We start from the raw sequence: 16,935 nt of genomic DNA, 5'->3' as shown, positions 1-16,935 counted from the left end.
GAGACTGGTATGTTTGGAATGAAATGGAAGGGGGTGGAGGAAAAAACTTTTCTTTTCTTTGCCTTATGTGAGTATTAATAACCCTCCACCCCAGAAAGTTGAATCGTTGCATATTATGAATCACAATCAGGAACTCAAGAACTGTGTGGTGTGAATTATGGATCAAAGAGAGGACTGGTAAATATCGGAGAACGGAGGAAATTTTTATGATGCAGTTTAAAATGGCGTCTTGCCAAGACAGGCTTGTCTAAGAAAGACGGGGGAGGAGGACCAGGATTATCGGAATGTGAATGACGAATGGAATGTGATCTAAACCTGGCAGAGCCCTCGCATATATTTGGCAAGCCTGGAAAATTAATGGACAGACCGAGGATAAATTCTTTACGGAGGTGTGGAATGGTGTCTGTCCCTATGTGATATGATTTTTGGGAAGTGTAAAACCCACACAGAGGATGTTTGTCTCCAATCCGCTTGTGAAGATTATCAGAGATTGCAAAGAAAGGAATATACGATAACAACAAGAAGATGAAGAAAGTAAGAAAGAGACTATCTGGACAGAACTGGATAGAACTGTCTAATTAAAGCAGCAATATAAGTGATGTTTGGACCACCATTCGGAGCTTGGAGTATGGGCACCCCCAACAAAATTTTAAAATTTGCTGTATAATTCGGAATTAATGTGATTTGGAAATGATGTGATTTGATTGGCCTGTTAATAAAAATTATATTTTAAAAAGAAAACAACTGCTTTACCCTTAGGCTAATGGATTACTCAAAATTAAAGTGTGAATGCGGGGCAGCGATCCCCACTTCCCCTCCTAGGAGTGCTTTGAAATGGTTCCATGCAGAAGTGTTCATAGGTTGGCAGGAGGTGAGAGCAAACAACAGGAGCTCACCTCATCACGGGGATTCGAACCACCAATCTTCTGATCGGCAAGCCCTAGGCTCTGTGGTTTAAGCCACAGCGCCACCCGCGTCCCTATCCCAGGTTATTTCCAAGTATACTCAATTACCAGATATTGAAGGAGGAGTAATAAAACAATTCGCTGCAAGGGTGGGGAGAAAGTGCGCATACAACGAAGGGGATAAACATTAGGAAGCATAGAAAAAATTACATGCCGTTCTCATTTTCAATGGGACATTAGTAATGAATGGGGCTCAAGGCATACTTTCCACTCCTTAAGCCACTCCTGGCTCCAGACTTCCTGAAACTTGACTGCGGCCCACCTTCCGCGCAGATTCAAAGTGAGCCTGAGGAGCATATCTCGGTGTCGCTCGGCCGTCACAGCGCTGAAAACCTGCTGCTATTCTTAGGTTCCACTCCCCGCAAATGCATACCTCTCCAGCACAAAGGTGATGCAATGCGTTCCGGACACTTTATTTTTAATTTCCCATCAAGGGAGCCGCACCTCGGTAAAGGCAAGAGGGTGAAAGTATGCAGACAGAGACAGGCACGGAGGAGATCTGCAGCTCAGCTATCCTCCCTCAGCAAGGAATCTGGATCCAAACATTCGTGCAGCTTCGCTCCTGTCCACCCTGCAAAGCGGCAAGATGAAACTGCTGGGGATTCTGGCAGCAGGGATCAATTACCTGATCCTCCTGCTCTTCTCCATCTTCTTAGCAGGTAGGCCACTGGAGCCGTCTTAGTGGTGGTCAGCAATCTGACCGGTCAGGGAGAAAAGAAAAGAAAAGAGTAGGGGGCGAGCAGGGTCCCTCCTCCTGCTCCTGCTCCTGTTGCTCCTGTGATGCCATAAAATGTGGAGGTTATTCTCACTGTGTCTCACTGTCCATCCAGGGTGGTTGGAGGAACTGCTTCTTCAGATGACCTGTTTATTGGTCCTGGTTTGCTTGTCCAATGCTTACACAGAAGAAGGGATGGACAAACATCAAAGATGCTCAATCAGCATGGTGTAGTGGTTAGAGTGTCGGACTAGGACCTGAGGGAACAGGGTTCAAGAGCCAGTGTGGTGCAGTGGTTAAGAGCGGTGGACTCGTAATCTGGTGAACCGGGTTCGCTTCCCCGCTCCTCCACATGCAGCTGCTGGGTGACCTTGGGCCAGTCACACTTCTCTGAAGTCTCTCAGCCTCACTCACCTCACAGAGTGTTGGTAGTGGGGGAGGAAGGGAAAGGAGAATGTTAGCCGCTTTGAGACTCCTTAAAGGGAGTGAAAGGTGGGATATCAAATCCAAACTCTTCTTCTTCTTCTTCTTCAAATCCCCACCCAGATAAGAAACTCACTAGCTGACTTTGGGACAGCCATTGCATCCCCTCCGACATGTTGAGTCCCCAAACAGGGATGCAGGTATATTCCCGTCCGTGATATAGCATGAGTCATGTGACCCAGATGACATCACAGCGCTCCCAACATATGCTTTCTTTTCATGGCCATGCTCTCAGAGTGCCCCAGACCACACATTTTGCGGCGCCATGCAAGATCTGGAAAAGTAAAGCGTTTTTAGGACAAAATCTTCTGGGGCAGGGGAAATTGAGTGTCCTGGTTTTCTGGGACACTTGCAGGCTATACCGCTGCCCCTCAGCCTAACCAACCCACAGGGTCTTTGTGGGGATTAAATGAGGAGTTTCTTCATAAAAGTGATACACCACACTTTGTGGTACCTGTAGCTCCAGTTGTGTTAGTAGATCGTAGAATCAGAGAGTTGGACGGGACCCTGAGGATCATCTAGTCCAACCCCCTGAAATTCAGGAATATGCAGCTGTCTCAGGCAGGGATCGAACCTGCAAACTTGCCATTATCAGCACCACGCTCTAACCAACTCAGCTATCCAGGGTGATAGGTAGTCTTGGCAGATTATAAATTTAACAAGAACAGTAAGAGGCCCTACTAAATGTGCTCTGAACTGGGTATTCTTAATATCTGGCATGAGAATTGGGGAAGCTTAGAGTTTGAGATGTCAGCCCCCCAAATGTCAGCACACAATCTGACCAGCCACTGGCATAGCTATCAAGGTTTCCCTTTTTTTAAGGGAAATTCCCTTATTCCGAATAGGATTCCTCACAAGAAAAGGGAAAAGTTGGCAGCTATGACCATGGGGTTTGAGCCCAAAGAGCCAGCAAAAGTTGGCTACTAGATGTCAGTGTCGTGTGAGGCGATGCTAGCACATGTATGGTTTGTTTTTTTACAGAGGTAGATTGAAAACCAGTTTGTTTGGGTTGGGATGGGGGAAAGCTCATCTGTCAAGGAGAAACTGTCACTGCAAAAAAAAAACAAGCCCTTGTGTCTGCAATAAGATTCTTTTCTTACGGGAAGGGTGACTGACGTGAATAAAGGCAAGAGTTGAAACAGAGTTCAAGCCTGCTTTGAAAGCCAGGACTAAGGCCAAGAAGAACAAGCTGAAAAAGGGAGACACGGGGATGAAGAAAGTACTTGTCTGCACCATCAGAGTCACTATCTGCTCTGGCTTGCCCTTGGGCTGCCTCTCTTCCCTCACTGAGTCCACCTCAGGCTTTGTCAACGTGGTGCTCTCCAGATAAGAAGAAGAAGAAGAGTTTGGATTTGCTATCCCGCCTTTCACTCCCCTTCAGGAGTCTCAAAGCGGCTAACATTCTCCTTTCCCTTCCTCCCCCACAACAAACACTCTGTGAGGTGCGTGGGGCTGAGAGACTTCAGAGAAGTGTGACTAGCCCAAGGTCACCCAGCAGCTGCATGTGGAGGAGCGGAGACGCGAACCCGGTTCACCAGATTACGAGTCCACCGCTCTTAACCACTACACCACATTATACTCTCTAATATTGATATTGATGGGAGTTGTAGTTCAGAACATCTGGAGGGCACCATGTTGGTGAGGGCTGGCCTACCTCCCCACTGCCATTATCACAAGGTTGCTACCACTGGCTGGCTTGCCAAGCAGAGAGTCAATGACCATAGAATAATAGAATTTTAGAGTTTGAAGGGACCCCAAGGCTCCTGTAGTCCAACCCCCTGCAGTGCAGGAATGGTGGGAATGCTGTGGATAGTAGGAGAGGATATATTGTGTAAATATTATACTACCTCACTCACGATAGTGTCAGTAAGTGAGTACATTCCCCAGTATACAGCAGGAAGCTACCGTAGTTGGTAGATTCGTTTGAATCTGTTTACTTAAGCAATTCAATCTGGCTTGTCCAGTTTGGATCCTGGTAAATTCCCCTGTGATCCCTTTTAAAAAGAATAAAGACGCAACAGTCTTTTCTTAAAGTAATGATAAGAAGTTTACTTACGTTCAGTTCATAGTAGGTTCCCTGAAGGCAGGCTTTAGTTTGTAGTTACAAAAAAGAGAGTGGGTTCATGTTGGGAAATGAGCCCATGTGCTGCTGGCTGAGAGCCAGCAGACAGCCAAATACCGTATTTTTTGCTCTATAAGACTCACTTTTTCCCTCCTAAAAAGTAAGGGGAAATGTGTGTACGTCTTATGGAGCGAATGCAAGCTGCGCAGCTATCCCAGAAGCCAGAACAGCAAGAGGGATTGCTGCTTTCACTGCACAGCGATCCCTCTTGCTGTTCTGGCTACTGAGATTCAGAATATTTTTTTTCTTGTTTTCCTCCTCCAAAAACTAGTTGCGTTTTATGGTCTGGTGCATCTTATAGAGCGAAAAATATGGTACATCAAGATGGAATAATGTGAAGAAGAAGGGGAAAGATGGCTGTATGACTGGCCCTTTTATTGGGCCTCACAGGCTCACGCTCATCTACCTGGTCACATGCAGGGGGTGGATGTCCAGGTGTGACAGGAAGTCCTCCCGGCTGGAGTAACATCCCCCTGTGTGTCCACTCTAGGCAAACAGGAAGTGTTGTACTTGACTGTTTATGTTACATCCCACAGGAATAACGATGTCAACTATTTATGGCTTGTTTTGTGGAAAGGTTACACGATGCTGCGTCAAGCAAGTGCTGTCCCATACTTCCCAGTGCATCTTTCCCGTCACATTTCGTATCTCTTAAAAAAGGCCATTTTAGGGAGTGAAATTGGTTTGTTGCTCAGGAGCTCAAAATCAGCTTCCGCAACCTGAATTTGCTGGTATGTGACTCTCACCTGAAGAAAATAGCCCCACAAAAAGAATCCAAGATTTGTGGATTTTACAGAGGGATTTCACACCTCCCTGCACCCCATTATTTGAGTACTGTGTAATGTATGAATTAGGTTTGACAGTTCTCTCCCATTATCAGCCACCAGTACAAATACATCTGTCAGCACTATGCTGCCCCTAGTGGCTCGGAGTGGTAGCACATCAGGAGCCACCAAGAACACAATTGCACCCGCTGAAAAGATGAGGCCTACCAAAACAGCTAAAAAAGCTAAAAAAGCCAATGCAATTCTGGGCTGTATCAATAGGAGTATAGCATCTAGATCAAGGGAAGTAATAGTGCCACTGTATTCTGCTCTGGTCAGACCTCACCTGGAGTACTGTGTCCAGTTCTGGGCACCACAGTTCAAGAAGGACATTGACAAACTGGAACGTGTCCAGAGGAGGGCAACCAAAATGGTCAAAGGCCTGGAAACGATGCCTTATGAGGAACGGCTAAGGGAGCTGGGCATGTTTAGCCTGGAGAAGAGGAGGTTAAGGGGTGATATGATAGCCATGTTCAAATATATAAAAGGATGTCACATAGAGGAGGGAGAAAGGTTGTTTTCTGCTGCACCAGAGAAGCAGACACAGAGCAATGGTTCCAAACTACAAGAAAGAAGATTCCAACTAAACATTAGGAAGAACTTCCTGACAGTAAGAGCTGTTCGACAGTGGAATTTGCTGCCAAGGAGTGTGGTGGAGTCTCCTTCTTTGGAGGTCTTTAAGCAGAGGCTTGACAACCATATGTCAGGAGTGCTCTGATGGTGTTTCCTGCTTGGCAGGGGGTTGGACTCGATGGCCCTTGTGGTCTCTTCCAACTCTATGATTCTATGATTCTATGATTCAATGAAAACACATCCCAGTGGAAACACAACTCAAGTGGAAGAACAGCACGGCTAACAAGTGTGACTCTCAGCATGACTGAACCTGCTGAAGACTTAAGGTTTCACCACCCCTGCCACCTTCAAGATGGCTTATGGTCAGAGTGCCTTCTGAACTGTGCTTACCTGGTGCCAAGTGTGAACTGCAAGGGCTCCTGGGAAAGATGTTGCCATGGTTCATGAAGGAGATCAAGCATCTGCAACAACTAAATGGACTCCACTGGACTTAAGCATATACCCTCCTCTGAATTCAACCAGTGTTTAAAGTTCTAAGATTACAGCATTAACCAGAAGCTCCTATAAGCTCAGGTTCTGTTAACATCTTGCTATCGGGAGCAAATCTGCTATGATACTAGTGAAGCTCAAATTTCCAGGGCCCCTCATCTTGGAGAGACCCAGAAGCAAATTTAGTCCACATTGCTTTAAAAAAATGGGCCTAGTAAAACCAATTTGAGTCACGCGAGTCAAATTGATTAATTTTTGGTTGTCTATCTTTCAACAGTCCCAAGGTCTGAGAGTCACAGATGTTGCAGAGGTCTGGTGATCTGTAATAGAACAACCCCATTGAAGAAGATAACAAGAGTCACCCAGACCTCATTTCTGGGTGCCAAGGGGGGGGCTCCATAACAGTTCAGCCTTCAGGGCCCCCCAAAATGTAGGTCCACCACCACTTGTGATGTCACAAAAATTAGTTGTAAATAGTATATTTTGGGTCATGACCTTGCAAGGGGAGGAGAGGATATTTACAAAAGAGTAGGGTGATTTACTGGCTTAATAATTATTTGCCTGGATTCCCCTTTCTTAATAATAATAATAATAATAATAATAATAATAATAATAATACAGTGGTGCCTCGGGTTACATACGCTTCAGGTTACATACGCTTCAGGTTACAGACTCCTCAGATTAAGAACTTTACCTCAGGATGAGAACAGAAATTGTGCTCTGGCGGCGCGGCAGCAGCAGGAGGCCCCATTAGCTAAAGTGGTGCTTCAGGTTAAGAACAGTTTCAGGTTAAGAACGGACCTCCGGAACGAATTAAGAACTTAACCTGAGGTACCACTGTACTGCCAGAAAGGTTGAACAGGCATTAAATTGGATGGGGGAAATAAAGGCTGACATTTTTATGTCAACAAAATGCTGGGCAAATAGAAAGAAAGGATGAGACCCGCATTCACAAGCAGTACCATTCCCATGTTAAACACTGATCTGGAAGCATCCTAACAAATTCCTTATGGCATGAGCTTTTTGGGGCTAAAGAACTTTACCTCAGGATGAGAACAGAAATTGTGCTCTGGCGGCGCGGCAGCAGCAGGAGGCCCCATTAGCTAAAGTGGTGCTTCAGGTTAAGAACAGTTTCAGGTTAAGAACAGACCTCCGGAACGAATTAAGTACTTAACCCGAGGTACCACTGTAATAATAATAATAATTTATTATTCCTACCCTGCCCATCTGGTTGGTTTCCCCAGCTACTCCAGGGAGCTTCCAACAAAAGTTTAAAAATACATTAAAACATTGGTCATTAAAAACTTCCCTAAAGAGGGAAGTAGAAGGGATTAATGCTCCTGAACAGCAGCTGCAGGAAACCACGGGAGGGGAGAGGGCGCTTGTGCTCGGAGGGTTTTCCATGTGTCTCTGGGTGGCCACTGTGAGAACAGGATGCTGGACTAGATAGGTCATTGGGCTGATCCAGGAAGCTCCCCATGTTCTTAGGAGTTTCATTTTTCTCCTCACTTGCCAGCCACTGGTGTTGGCACCTCAGGCAACATCACCACAGGAACCACAAGCCCACCAGCTGCACCAGTGACCAACAGCACCATTCTGCCAGTTAACACTGCCAACACCACCGGGACATCTCTTGCTACCACAGCTTCATCCACGGTAACTCATGGCAACCAGCCATCAGACGCAAGCAACGAAGCTGTACTGCTAATGAGCATCACCACATCAGCAGGAGCCCATGTTGAAACTGATATTGCCACACCAGGTATGGATAGGCCTACTAAACTTATGTTCTTCGATTCCTTCCCAAGCTCACCTTTTGAAGGCCACCTTCTGTCGGCCCCTTTCTAACACCCTCTCCGTCGCCTTCTTTCGTCTCAGGAACAGAGATGACACAGAGTCCAGAAGATCAACCGTTGACGTTCTGGGGGGTCATTCTGATCTCTTTAGCAGTGACTGCAACTATCACAGCAGGCTTCATTGGATGCTTCTTCTTCTTCTGCAGAGTAAGGCGGGCATGGCAGCTTTCATCATATCGTTGGGAGATGGGCCAATGACATAATCAGAGCCAGGATTCAAGTGATTAAGATGCTGGCAAGACACTGGCACTTTTCAACACAGCGGCTCCCTGGTAGCTCAGCTGGTTAAGTGCTGATCACGCAAAGGTTGCAGGTTTGATCCTGTTGGTCTAGATCAGGGATGTCCAACAGGTCGATTGTGATCTACTGGTAGATCCCCATGGTGTTTTGGTAGATCGCGGTCGATCTCTGGCTCCCTTTCCTCTGCGCTGTTAAATCTGTCTCCTGCGCCGACCTCATCCCAGCTTCCATTGCTGTTTGAATTCAGGAAGGGAAGACAGAGCTCCCTCTGTGTGGCTGTTTTCATCCACAGAGATGTTTTTGTGAGGGACTTAACCCCAACCTCCCTTGCCTTCCTCCCCCCCCCCAACAGAACTCCCCTCACCCAGAAAGCCTGCACCTTAACCCCCCAAAAACGGGGCTTTCCTCCTCCGAAAGAAAGCTCAACTTTGAGCTGAACCCCTAAAAAATGGGGGTAGATCACTGCCAGATTTTAATTCTGAAAGTGGATCGCAGTCTCTTGGGAGTTGGCCACCTCTGGACTAGATTATTCTCAGGGTCTCTTCCAACTCTGCAGTTCTATGACTGGCCCTAATGCCATGTGCTAAGCCAGCTAGATGCTTGCTAAAATAGTGTACAGTGGCAACAAGGAGAGATTGTCGCAGCATATATCATTTTGTTCGCAGATAAAAGTAAAGGTAAAGGGACCCCTGACCATTAGGTCCAGTCGTGGCCGACTCTGGGGTTGCGGCGCTCATCTCGCTTTATTGGTCGAGGGAGCCGGCGTACAGCTTCCGGGTCATGTGGCCAGCATGACGAAGCCGCTTCTGGTGAACCAGAGCGGCGCACGGAAACGCCGTTTACCTTCCCACCAGAGTGGTACCTATTTATCTACTTGCACTTTGTGCTTTCGAATTGCTAGGTTGGCAGGAGCAGGGACCGAGCAATGGGAGCTCACCCCGTTGCGGGGATTTGAACCGCCGACCTTCTGATCGGCAAGTCCTAGGCTCTGCGGTTTAACCCACAACACCGCCTGCAGAGCAAAATAGATGTGAGTTGTTTATAGAATTTTTTTTTTAAAAAAAACACCTACTTATTAGCAGCCACAAAGATTGGGGAAGCGGCACTAATGGAAAGGGTATTCATCCTTTATATCCTGCCCCCTCTTCCTTTCCTCTCCCACCCTTCACAGAATCTGCCATTTGTTCGACTTTGGAGAAAGAGGCATAGAGCATGTATCAACTGCAGGAGGAAGTTAACAGCATTGGAGAGGTGTAGAAATTAGACTGGAGAAAGAGCATGAGAGGAAAGAGTTAAACATGCTCTCTCCCCCCCCCCCACCTATGCCACTTCCTTGATCATCCACATGAGGCCACTAATGAGTTCTTGTTTTTAAAGAAGTAGATCCCAGTCGTAATTTTGTACATCTCACCTAATGCAGTGCAAATAACGTCTTCAGCAGAACAACAGCAAGGAAGAAAGGGGTTAAATGCCCTCTCCATCTGTTGTGATCCCAGTCACAGAATCACAGAATTGTAGAGTTCGAAAGGACCCTGAGGGTTATCTAATCCCCTGCAATGCAGGAATTTCAGCTAAAGCATCCATGACAGATGGCCATCCAACCTCTGCTTATAAACCTCTGAGGAAGGAGAGTCCAGGACCTCACAACAGAGTCCTTTTTACCATTAAATAGCTCTTACTATCTTTTCTTGTAACTTGAATCCATTGGTTGGGGCCTACTCTCCAGAACAGGAGAATACAAGCTTGCTCCTTCTTCCATGTGACAGCCCTGTAGATATCTGAAGGTGGCTATAAAGTCTCCTCTAAGTCTCCTCTTGATTCCCAGATCTTTGATCATCTTGGTCACCTTCCTCTGCACACATTCCAGCTCGTCAGTATTATATGGTGGTGCCCAGAACGGAACACAGTGTTTCATGTGTGGTCTGACCAAGGCAGAATAGAGCATGACTATTATTTCCCTTGATCTGGACACTATACTTAAGCCCATGTTAAGCTTTTGGTCTACCAAGACCCCTAGATCCTTTTCACATGTACTAGTGGCAATCTAGGTGTCCCCCATCTTATATCTGTGCATCTGGTTCATCCTGCCTTAGTGCAGAAGCTTACATTTGTCCCTACTGAAATTCATTTTGTTAGTTTGGACGCTGTTCTCCAATCTGTTAAGGTCATATTGAATCCCGATTCTATCGTCATTGGCTCCCAGTACGTTTCCGAGCACAGTTCAAAGTGTTGGTGCTGACCTTTAAAGCCCTAAACGGCCTCGGTCCTGTATACCTGAAGGAGCGCTCCACCCACATCATCCAGCCCAGACACTGAGGTCCAGCGCCGAGGGCCTTCTGGTGGTTCCCTCACCGCGAAAAAAGTGAGGTAACAGTGTACCAGGCAGAGGGCCTTCTTAGTAGTGGCACCTGCCCTGTGGAATGCCCTCCCAGCAGATGTCAAGGCAATAAATAACTATTTTACTTTTAAAAGACAACTGAGGGCGGCCCTGTTTAGGGAAGTTTTTAATGTCTGATGCTGTATTGTTTTTAATATTCAGTTGGAAGCCGTCCAGAGTGGCTGGGGAAACCCAGCCAGATGGGTGGGGTATAAATAAATTATTATTATTATTATTATTATTATTATTATTATTATTATTATTATCTTCTTCTTCTTCTTCTTCTTCTTCTTCTTCTTCTTCTGTGGCATTCTTCTTCTGTGGCGGTGGGGGCGGTGCGCACTGGGTGTCATCACTGAGGGGGGTGACATTCGGCGCACCGCCCACCCGCAACTCCTAAGCCTACCCCAACCCGTCAGGGGAAGGGGCATGAGGAGATTTCACCCCTCCCATATCCAAGAATCTCCTGACAAGTCTGCTGATTCTCCAGAGAGGAGGAGCAGTGTTCTGCTTTCTACTTATTCAGCTCCAGCAGCTGCAGACACTCAGTGCAGCATTCATTTATGCTTAGACCTATTTAGCTCTGTATATAGTTTTGTATTATAGTTGTAGTTTTAGAATAAAAGAAGATATTCTACAGAGCTGCTCTCTGAGTCGTTTATACACTGCTAGACTCTGCTATACTCTGCTGTGCGACGACTGTATTGTGGAAGTGAATCTGGTGCTCACAACTCTAAGCTGTGAGTCCACAGCACTTTGACCTGTTCCTGTGCAGAAGGTGGTCTCTGGAAGTGCTACCCCAGCTCGCCTAGCCCAGTCGGGGTTGAAGTGGATGAGTCCAGTTGGTGACGCTGGTTCAAGGGCGATGCTGACAGGGCGGAGCTGCGCCCCCTTGCCGGCAGCCTTCCCCCCTTCCTCCTTTGTTTTGACAGCTCGGGGGAGGCTTGGGAGTCATGGGCGGGCAGGCGGTGCACCGTTGCCCCCCCCCCGCCCCCGCTCATGGGTTGCTTCCTGGGGGGAAGCCTCCCCAAAGCTGTCAAAATGAAGAGGGAAGGGAGGAAGGCTGCTGGCAAAGCATCGTAGCTCCCTCCCCACCACCACCCAGGAAGCAGCCTGCCATGGGCAGCTCACTCCGCCACCACCCCTGGCAGCTCGCTCCGCCCCCATGGGCACCGCTCCGGGTGCCGGAGCAGCTAGCTCCACCTCTAGGTACCCCTCCCAGTTTGATGCTATAATTATGGTCTCCTCCCAGAAGCTGCTATTTGTACTTGCTCATTAAATACAATGTATTTAACATGGCACATTAAATATAATGTATTTAACAACACATCTAATTTGGCTGGAAGGATCAGGATTCCTGACTTATTTCAGAGTTTTGGAGAAGAAATGTACTTACAGTCATACCTCATGTTACGTCCGCTTCTAGAGAGTGCTCCTGAACAGGAGCGAGTGATTGTTCACACATTTCCCACAGGTGATGATGATGATTCTGATGATGATGATGATGAGTTTGATCTTATTGAGTTCAGTAGTACTGATGATGACAGCGATAGCTCAGACAGCTCAGTTGTCACAGTCATTGAGAGGAAATCTCACGTAATGACTAGACCCTCAGAAGAGGAGGATGAACCACTGATTAAGCTTAGTACTGGTTCTTCAGAGAGTTCAGAGGCTGAACCAGAAAGCAAGGGAGAGCAGCACCTCTTACGTAGGTCTGAGAGAGCAACGAAGGGTGTACCACCCAAGAGGTATTCAAAAGAGTTTGCCAACCAAGCTATTGCATGTGTTGCTGTTGTAAACGACCAAGGTCAAATTGAAGCTGTGTCTGAGTCAGAGACAAAGGCACAACAGAGAGTTGCTAACCAAGGTAATGCAGAAGCACTCATTCCTTGGAGGTCACACAACCAGAGAGGTACATTGGTAAAACCAATGGCGGGTAGTTCCAAGGGTGGAACTGAAACAACAGGGGAGTGTTATAAATATAACAACTGTTTGTTTTCTTCTCTGGATGACGCTTTGCTCGCAGCACGCATTGATACTTTAGGGGGAGTATGTTATTCTAAAGCAGCAATGCAGCAGCAAGCAAAGGCTATAGCAGCCAAGTCTGCTGCTTGTGGCTGGAAAGCCAAACAGGAAGTATGTGACTGTTGCCATGGAAACAAAGGGGCAGTCCATTCTGTACTGAGCACCGGATGTTAGCTCAGTGTGTGTGTCATATGACCTGTACAGGATGTACATGGGTGGAGTTTGGAGTTTCTCTCTGTTTGTTGAAGAGAGCAGACATGTTTTCTCTGTACTGAAGTAAAGACAGGAATAAAAGCAATGTAGATTCATTTCTGTCTGAGTCTGATTCCCCTCCCTGGGGATATGCTGGAGAGCAGGGAGAAGGAGAAGCAGTTGGACTTCCGGGTTAGCGCGATCCGAGTAATGGCGGATTCCCTCCGAGCTCCGGAGGGAATCGGCTCCATTGCAAACGGGTCTCACCGCGACGGCGACGCGGGGACCCTTAGAAACCGCAGGCGCGGAAGCCTGCGGACCTGGTGACTCGGCGGGCACCTAAAGCGCCCCCCCGACCCACGAAGAGCCTTTTTAAAGGCTGCGGAGAGGGTACGGGGAGTGGCGTGGTGCTGTGAGTAGACCGCTACTGCAGTGGAGCGAAGCCGCGAGCCATGGCCGGAGACCGCTGACTTTCTTCCCTGAAATTTGGACTCTAATTAATCCGTGAGTAGATTGGAATTTGGACTTTAAAAAGCTTATCCTTGAATTCGGCACGATCGGGGGATGTGCTAAAGGGAAGTCCGCACCCCCCTTGCCTACAGAAAATTTAAAGCAAAGATCGGAGAACTAAGGTGGAGAGTTCTTTCCTTGGTGTTCTGTAAAAGATAAGATTTGCATGAATTTGGCAGAAGAAGATGTGTGCTGGAGAGTAAGAGTGATTTTTTAGAAGTTTTTGTTTGAACCCCCCCAGACCCGGGGGTGTCCTTTTATGTGAGCTGGAGAATAAGGAACGAGGAGTTTGACAGCTGTCAAAGGAGCTGTCAAACGGGCAGCGAAAGTGAAAAACTCTATTATTTAACACTTTTTGGACTTAATTTGTTACATTCGAACTAAAGTGGTTGGAAACAAAGTAGGGAAATAACAAAGTAAAGGACTATTGGAAAAGATTACTAAGTAACTAGAATCCCCCTAGGGGAAACATTGAAACATTGCAATGGCTGCAGATGGAAAACTACAGGCAGAGCTAGAAAGAATGTTTTTTCTTGTGGGAAAACTGGAGGAGCAGACTATGGTCATGAGTAAACAACTCATAACCTTGAACTCTAAAATAAATGACTCTGCTGAAGGTACAATGGATTTGACTGGGGAAAAATCTGCGGCTGAATCAGAAGAGATAACTTTGGAACAGGGGGAGAGCGAGCAAGGGCTAGCACAGATGGAGACTACCAACCACAAGCCTTCATTGCTAGAATACAAAGAAGAAGACCCTTGGATTACAAATCTGCGAAAGATGCGAAAGAGGAGGGAGGAAGCCCCTGGAACATCTGGAACACCTGATTTTAAAAGATATAAGAAATATGACCGGGGCTTCCTATTTGAGTATGGACTGGTTGATCTTCTGCAGCAGCTGGTGTCAAGTACTTTGGATGGAAGAAATTTTGATGAGACTGAGCTGAAATTTCCCCGAAACCTGAGGACCAATGAGGAGGGTTACCAACAAGATCGGCAAAGAGAGACTGATAAGGACTTAAAGGCCTCAGATGTGAGGAACCCAGGCTAAAAACTGTTGTTATGGATGGGGGGACATTTGGAAGGGACAGAAACCGGGGCTGGGGGGGGGGGAAGAGAACTTGTTTTTAAATCTTTATAACTTTTGTGTTTGACTATTATGACCTATTTTTAAGACTAAAGGGAAATTCGTGGAAGGAACTCGAGACGACCTTAGAAAAGGTTTTAATGTTTTATAAGAAAATTGGATAAGTAAAATCTGGCCAAGTAAAGGTCTTTTTTATAAATAAAAAAAAAAACATATATATATAGATATAGTAATAATATGTAATGGATGAGAGATTTGAATTTGCTGAGTTAATGTAATTGAACTAGGATGTATGAAGGGGGGGTGGGGGGAGGTCAAGAACTGGGGTTAGGAAAGTAAGGTTATGAAATTTTATACGTGTTGTCTTTGTCTTTGTGTGTGTATGTTTGTCTTTATAAAATGTGAAAATTTAATAAAAATATTATTAAAAAAAAAAAAAAAGGAGAAGCAGTTGGTGTGTTTTTCTCACAGCCTGAGGAAAATCGCCGGAACGGACCTCGAGTGTTTTTCCTGCCGGGAGTCGCCGGAGGGAGGTCAAAAGAATTCAGCCGGTGCCTGGAGAGATAGGCACATACCTCTGACCGAGCCTGAATTCCAACAGTTACATTCTTTCAGGATACGTCCCACAGCAACCCGGAAGTACCGGAAAGGGTTACTTCCGGGTTTCGCCACTCGCGCATGCGCAGACGCACAAAATGATGTCACGTGTATGCACAGAAAAGGCGAATCACAACCCGCACGTGCGCAGACACGCCACTGCGGGTTGTGCTCTTTTCATGTTGCGAACGGGCCTCCGGAACAGTTCCCGTTCGCAACCAGAGGTACCACTGTACTTACTGGCAATTAGAAAAATGGTTCAACAGTCTGAGTTGAAACTTGGCAGTGTAGGAAATGTGAGCCATGAATCCTTGATGAGTTGGGAGTAGAACCAATTAATTACTCACTTTGAATGAGTGACTTCATTTGATGAGTGACTTCATGAAGCTGACAGGTGAATATATATTATGCTTGATGATTTTTTAAAAATGCTTAAGTGGACACTATTTCCTGAGTTGGGCTTGTTGTTTTTTCTGGAACTCTTGTTATCCTTCTTCCTCTTTGCTAACAAGAATACCTCTTTTTCTTTAATTGCAGAGAAATAATTTCTAAGCCAAAATCCACGTTTCAGCTCCTCTTCCTTGTACCTTCCTTATTCAAGAGAATAAACAAGGAACTGCTGTTACACTTGTTCAGGGGTGCTGCAACCAGATCCTGTGGCAAGTGTGATCCCCAGAAGATCCACCCGTCATCATTTGAGCATCCTTAAACTGGAACCAGAAGTTCCATAACTCAATCTTAAGTCTTCCCAACTCCTAACTCAAGCGCCAGACCTTAACTCAAGTACAGAGAGACTTTAAAGCAATGTTGCGGAGCACCAATGTTTTCAAATGTGGAAAAAAAAATAAGACACACAAGCTATTTCTATCAAATATCTTTTGCATTGTCTTGGTTTTCTCAGCCTAAAAATGTAATGAAGTTACATAGTCGCATGCTAACGATCCCCTGATGGGTGAGATGTTCCAGTTACCACTTGGGGTACTATTTCCTTTGCCACAAAATTCTGCAAAACATTGGGGGAATCACCAAACACAAACATGAGACTTCGGTGTGCAATTGTGGAATCCAATTCCATGGGGAAACTTGCACTTCTTTGACTGCAGAAGGTGGCAATAGGGATTATCTATAGATCATAAAGAAAACCCATTAAGCAATTATGACTCACTGCTATCCTGTTCTGCAAGTGCTGATATATGCAAAAGTAGGCACCTATAATGTGTCTAATAGTAAGCACCACCACTTCTCATTCCCAGTGCTTCATTGCTACACAGACTTGCTGACTGCACAGCACGCTTCCCAGCCCACACAAAGCCTCAAGCTGCTGTTTGTTCTGTAATTTGCTGCTGTCACCTCAGTTGTATCCTCCAGGGAAGGGAACTTTTATTTGACAAGATTAGCTGAGGTATTGCAGGTTCTGTGTCTGGCAGCGTCATATAATTAATAAAATAGGCAGGGTTTTAATAGCACACTGGTGCCTTGGCCTTGACATTCTGTGCCAGCATGCAAGGTGAGTTATGCCTGCTGGGTATGAAGGTTTGATTAAACCCCAGCACCGCTGACACCCCATGACCAATCATTCTGGGTGTATCTTAGCCCTCTAATGTTTGGTGAGTGATGCTCACAACAGGTGCTGCTATTGGCTCAGTGCGCTTTCTTTACATTAGAGAATTCTGACCCCCCAAAAATGGAAATGGGAGCCACCTGCTCTGGGCACTAGGGATGGGGGGGGATTCAGTTGCCATTTAAAGGGTAACTTACTTAATTCACACTTTCAGAAACAATGCACATGCCGAAACACCCCCACCCTTTGAAATTCACGCTTCTTCAGATTTTGGAATGCAGTCCCCCAGTCCAGTAACGTATACAAAAAATGCATATAT

The 16,935-nt window shown here is 46.2% G+C and overlaps 1 protein-coding gene across 1 annotated transcript; it reads left to right on the top strand.

Moving 5' to 3' along the window:
* Window positions 1–1,382: 1,382 nt before the first annotated feature.
* Window positions 1,383–15,927, top strand: LOC307209075 (uncharacterized protein). Its single transcript, XM_079964172.1, has 4 exons — window positions 1,383–1,624; window positions 7,688–7,933; window positions 8,050–8,174; window positions 15,593–15,927. Exons 1-4 carry the CDS (start codon window positions 1,552–1,554, stop codon window positions 15,605–15,607), a joined length of 459 nt encoding a protein of 152 aa, XP_079820298.1. The 5' UTR covers window positions 1,383–1,551; the 3' UTR covers window positions 15,608–15,927.
* Window positions 15,928–16,935: the final 1,008 nt, after the last annotated feature.

This window comes from Podarcis cretensis (genome assembly GCF_951804945.1).
Source record: "Podarcis cretensis genome assembly, chromosome: 2".
Taxonomy (NCBI): domain Eukaryota; kingdom Metazoa; phylum Chordata; class Lepidosauria; order Squamata; family Lacertidae; genus Podarcis; species Podarcis cretensis.
The sequence above is the reverse complement of the archived record's forward strand: the minus strand, read 5'-3'. Positions and strand labels throughout refer to the sequence as shown.

What these genes read in the sequence shown, in the direction of transcription:
- LOC307209075 (XM_079964172.1), top strand. Translation starts at nt 1,552, where the DNA reads ATGAAACTGCTGGGGATTCTGGCAGCAGGGATCAATTACCTGATCCTC. An exon ending in CTTCTCCATCTTCTTAGCAG is followed by an intron (nt 1,625 to 7,687) that starts GTAGGCCACTGG and finishes CTCACTTGCCAG; the next exon opens with CCACTGGTGTTGGCACCTCA. An exon ending in AACTGATATTGCCACACCAG is followed by an intron (nt 7,934 to 8,049) that starts GTATGGATAGGC and finishes CTTTCGTCTCAG; the next exon opens with GAACAGAGATGACACAGAGT.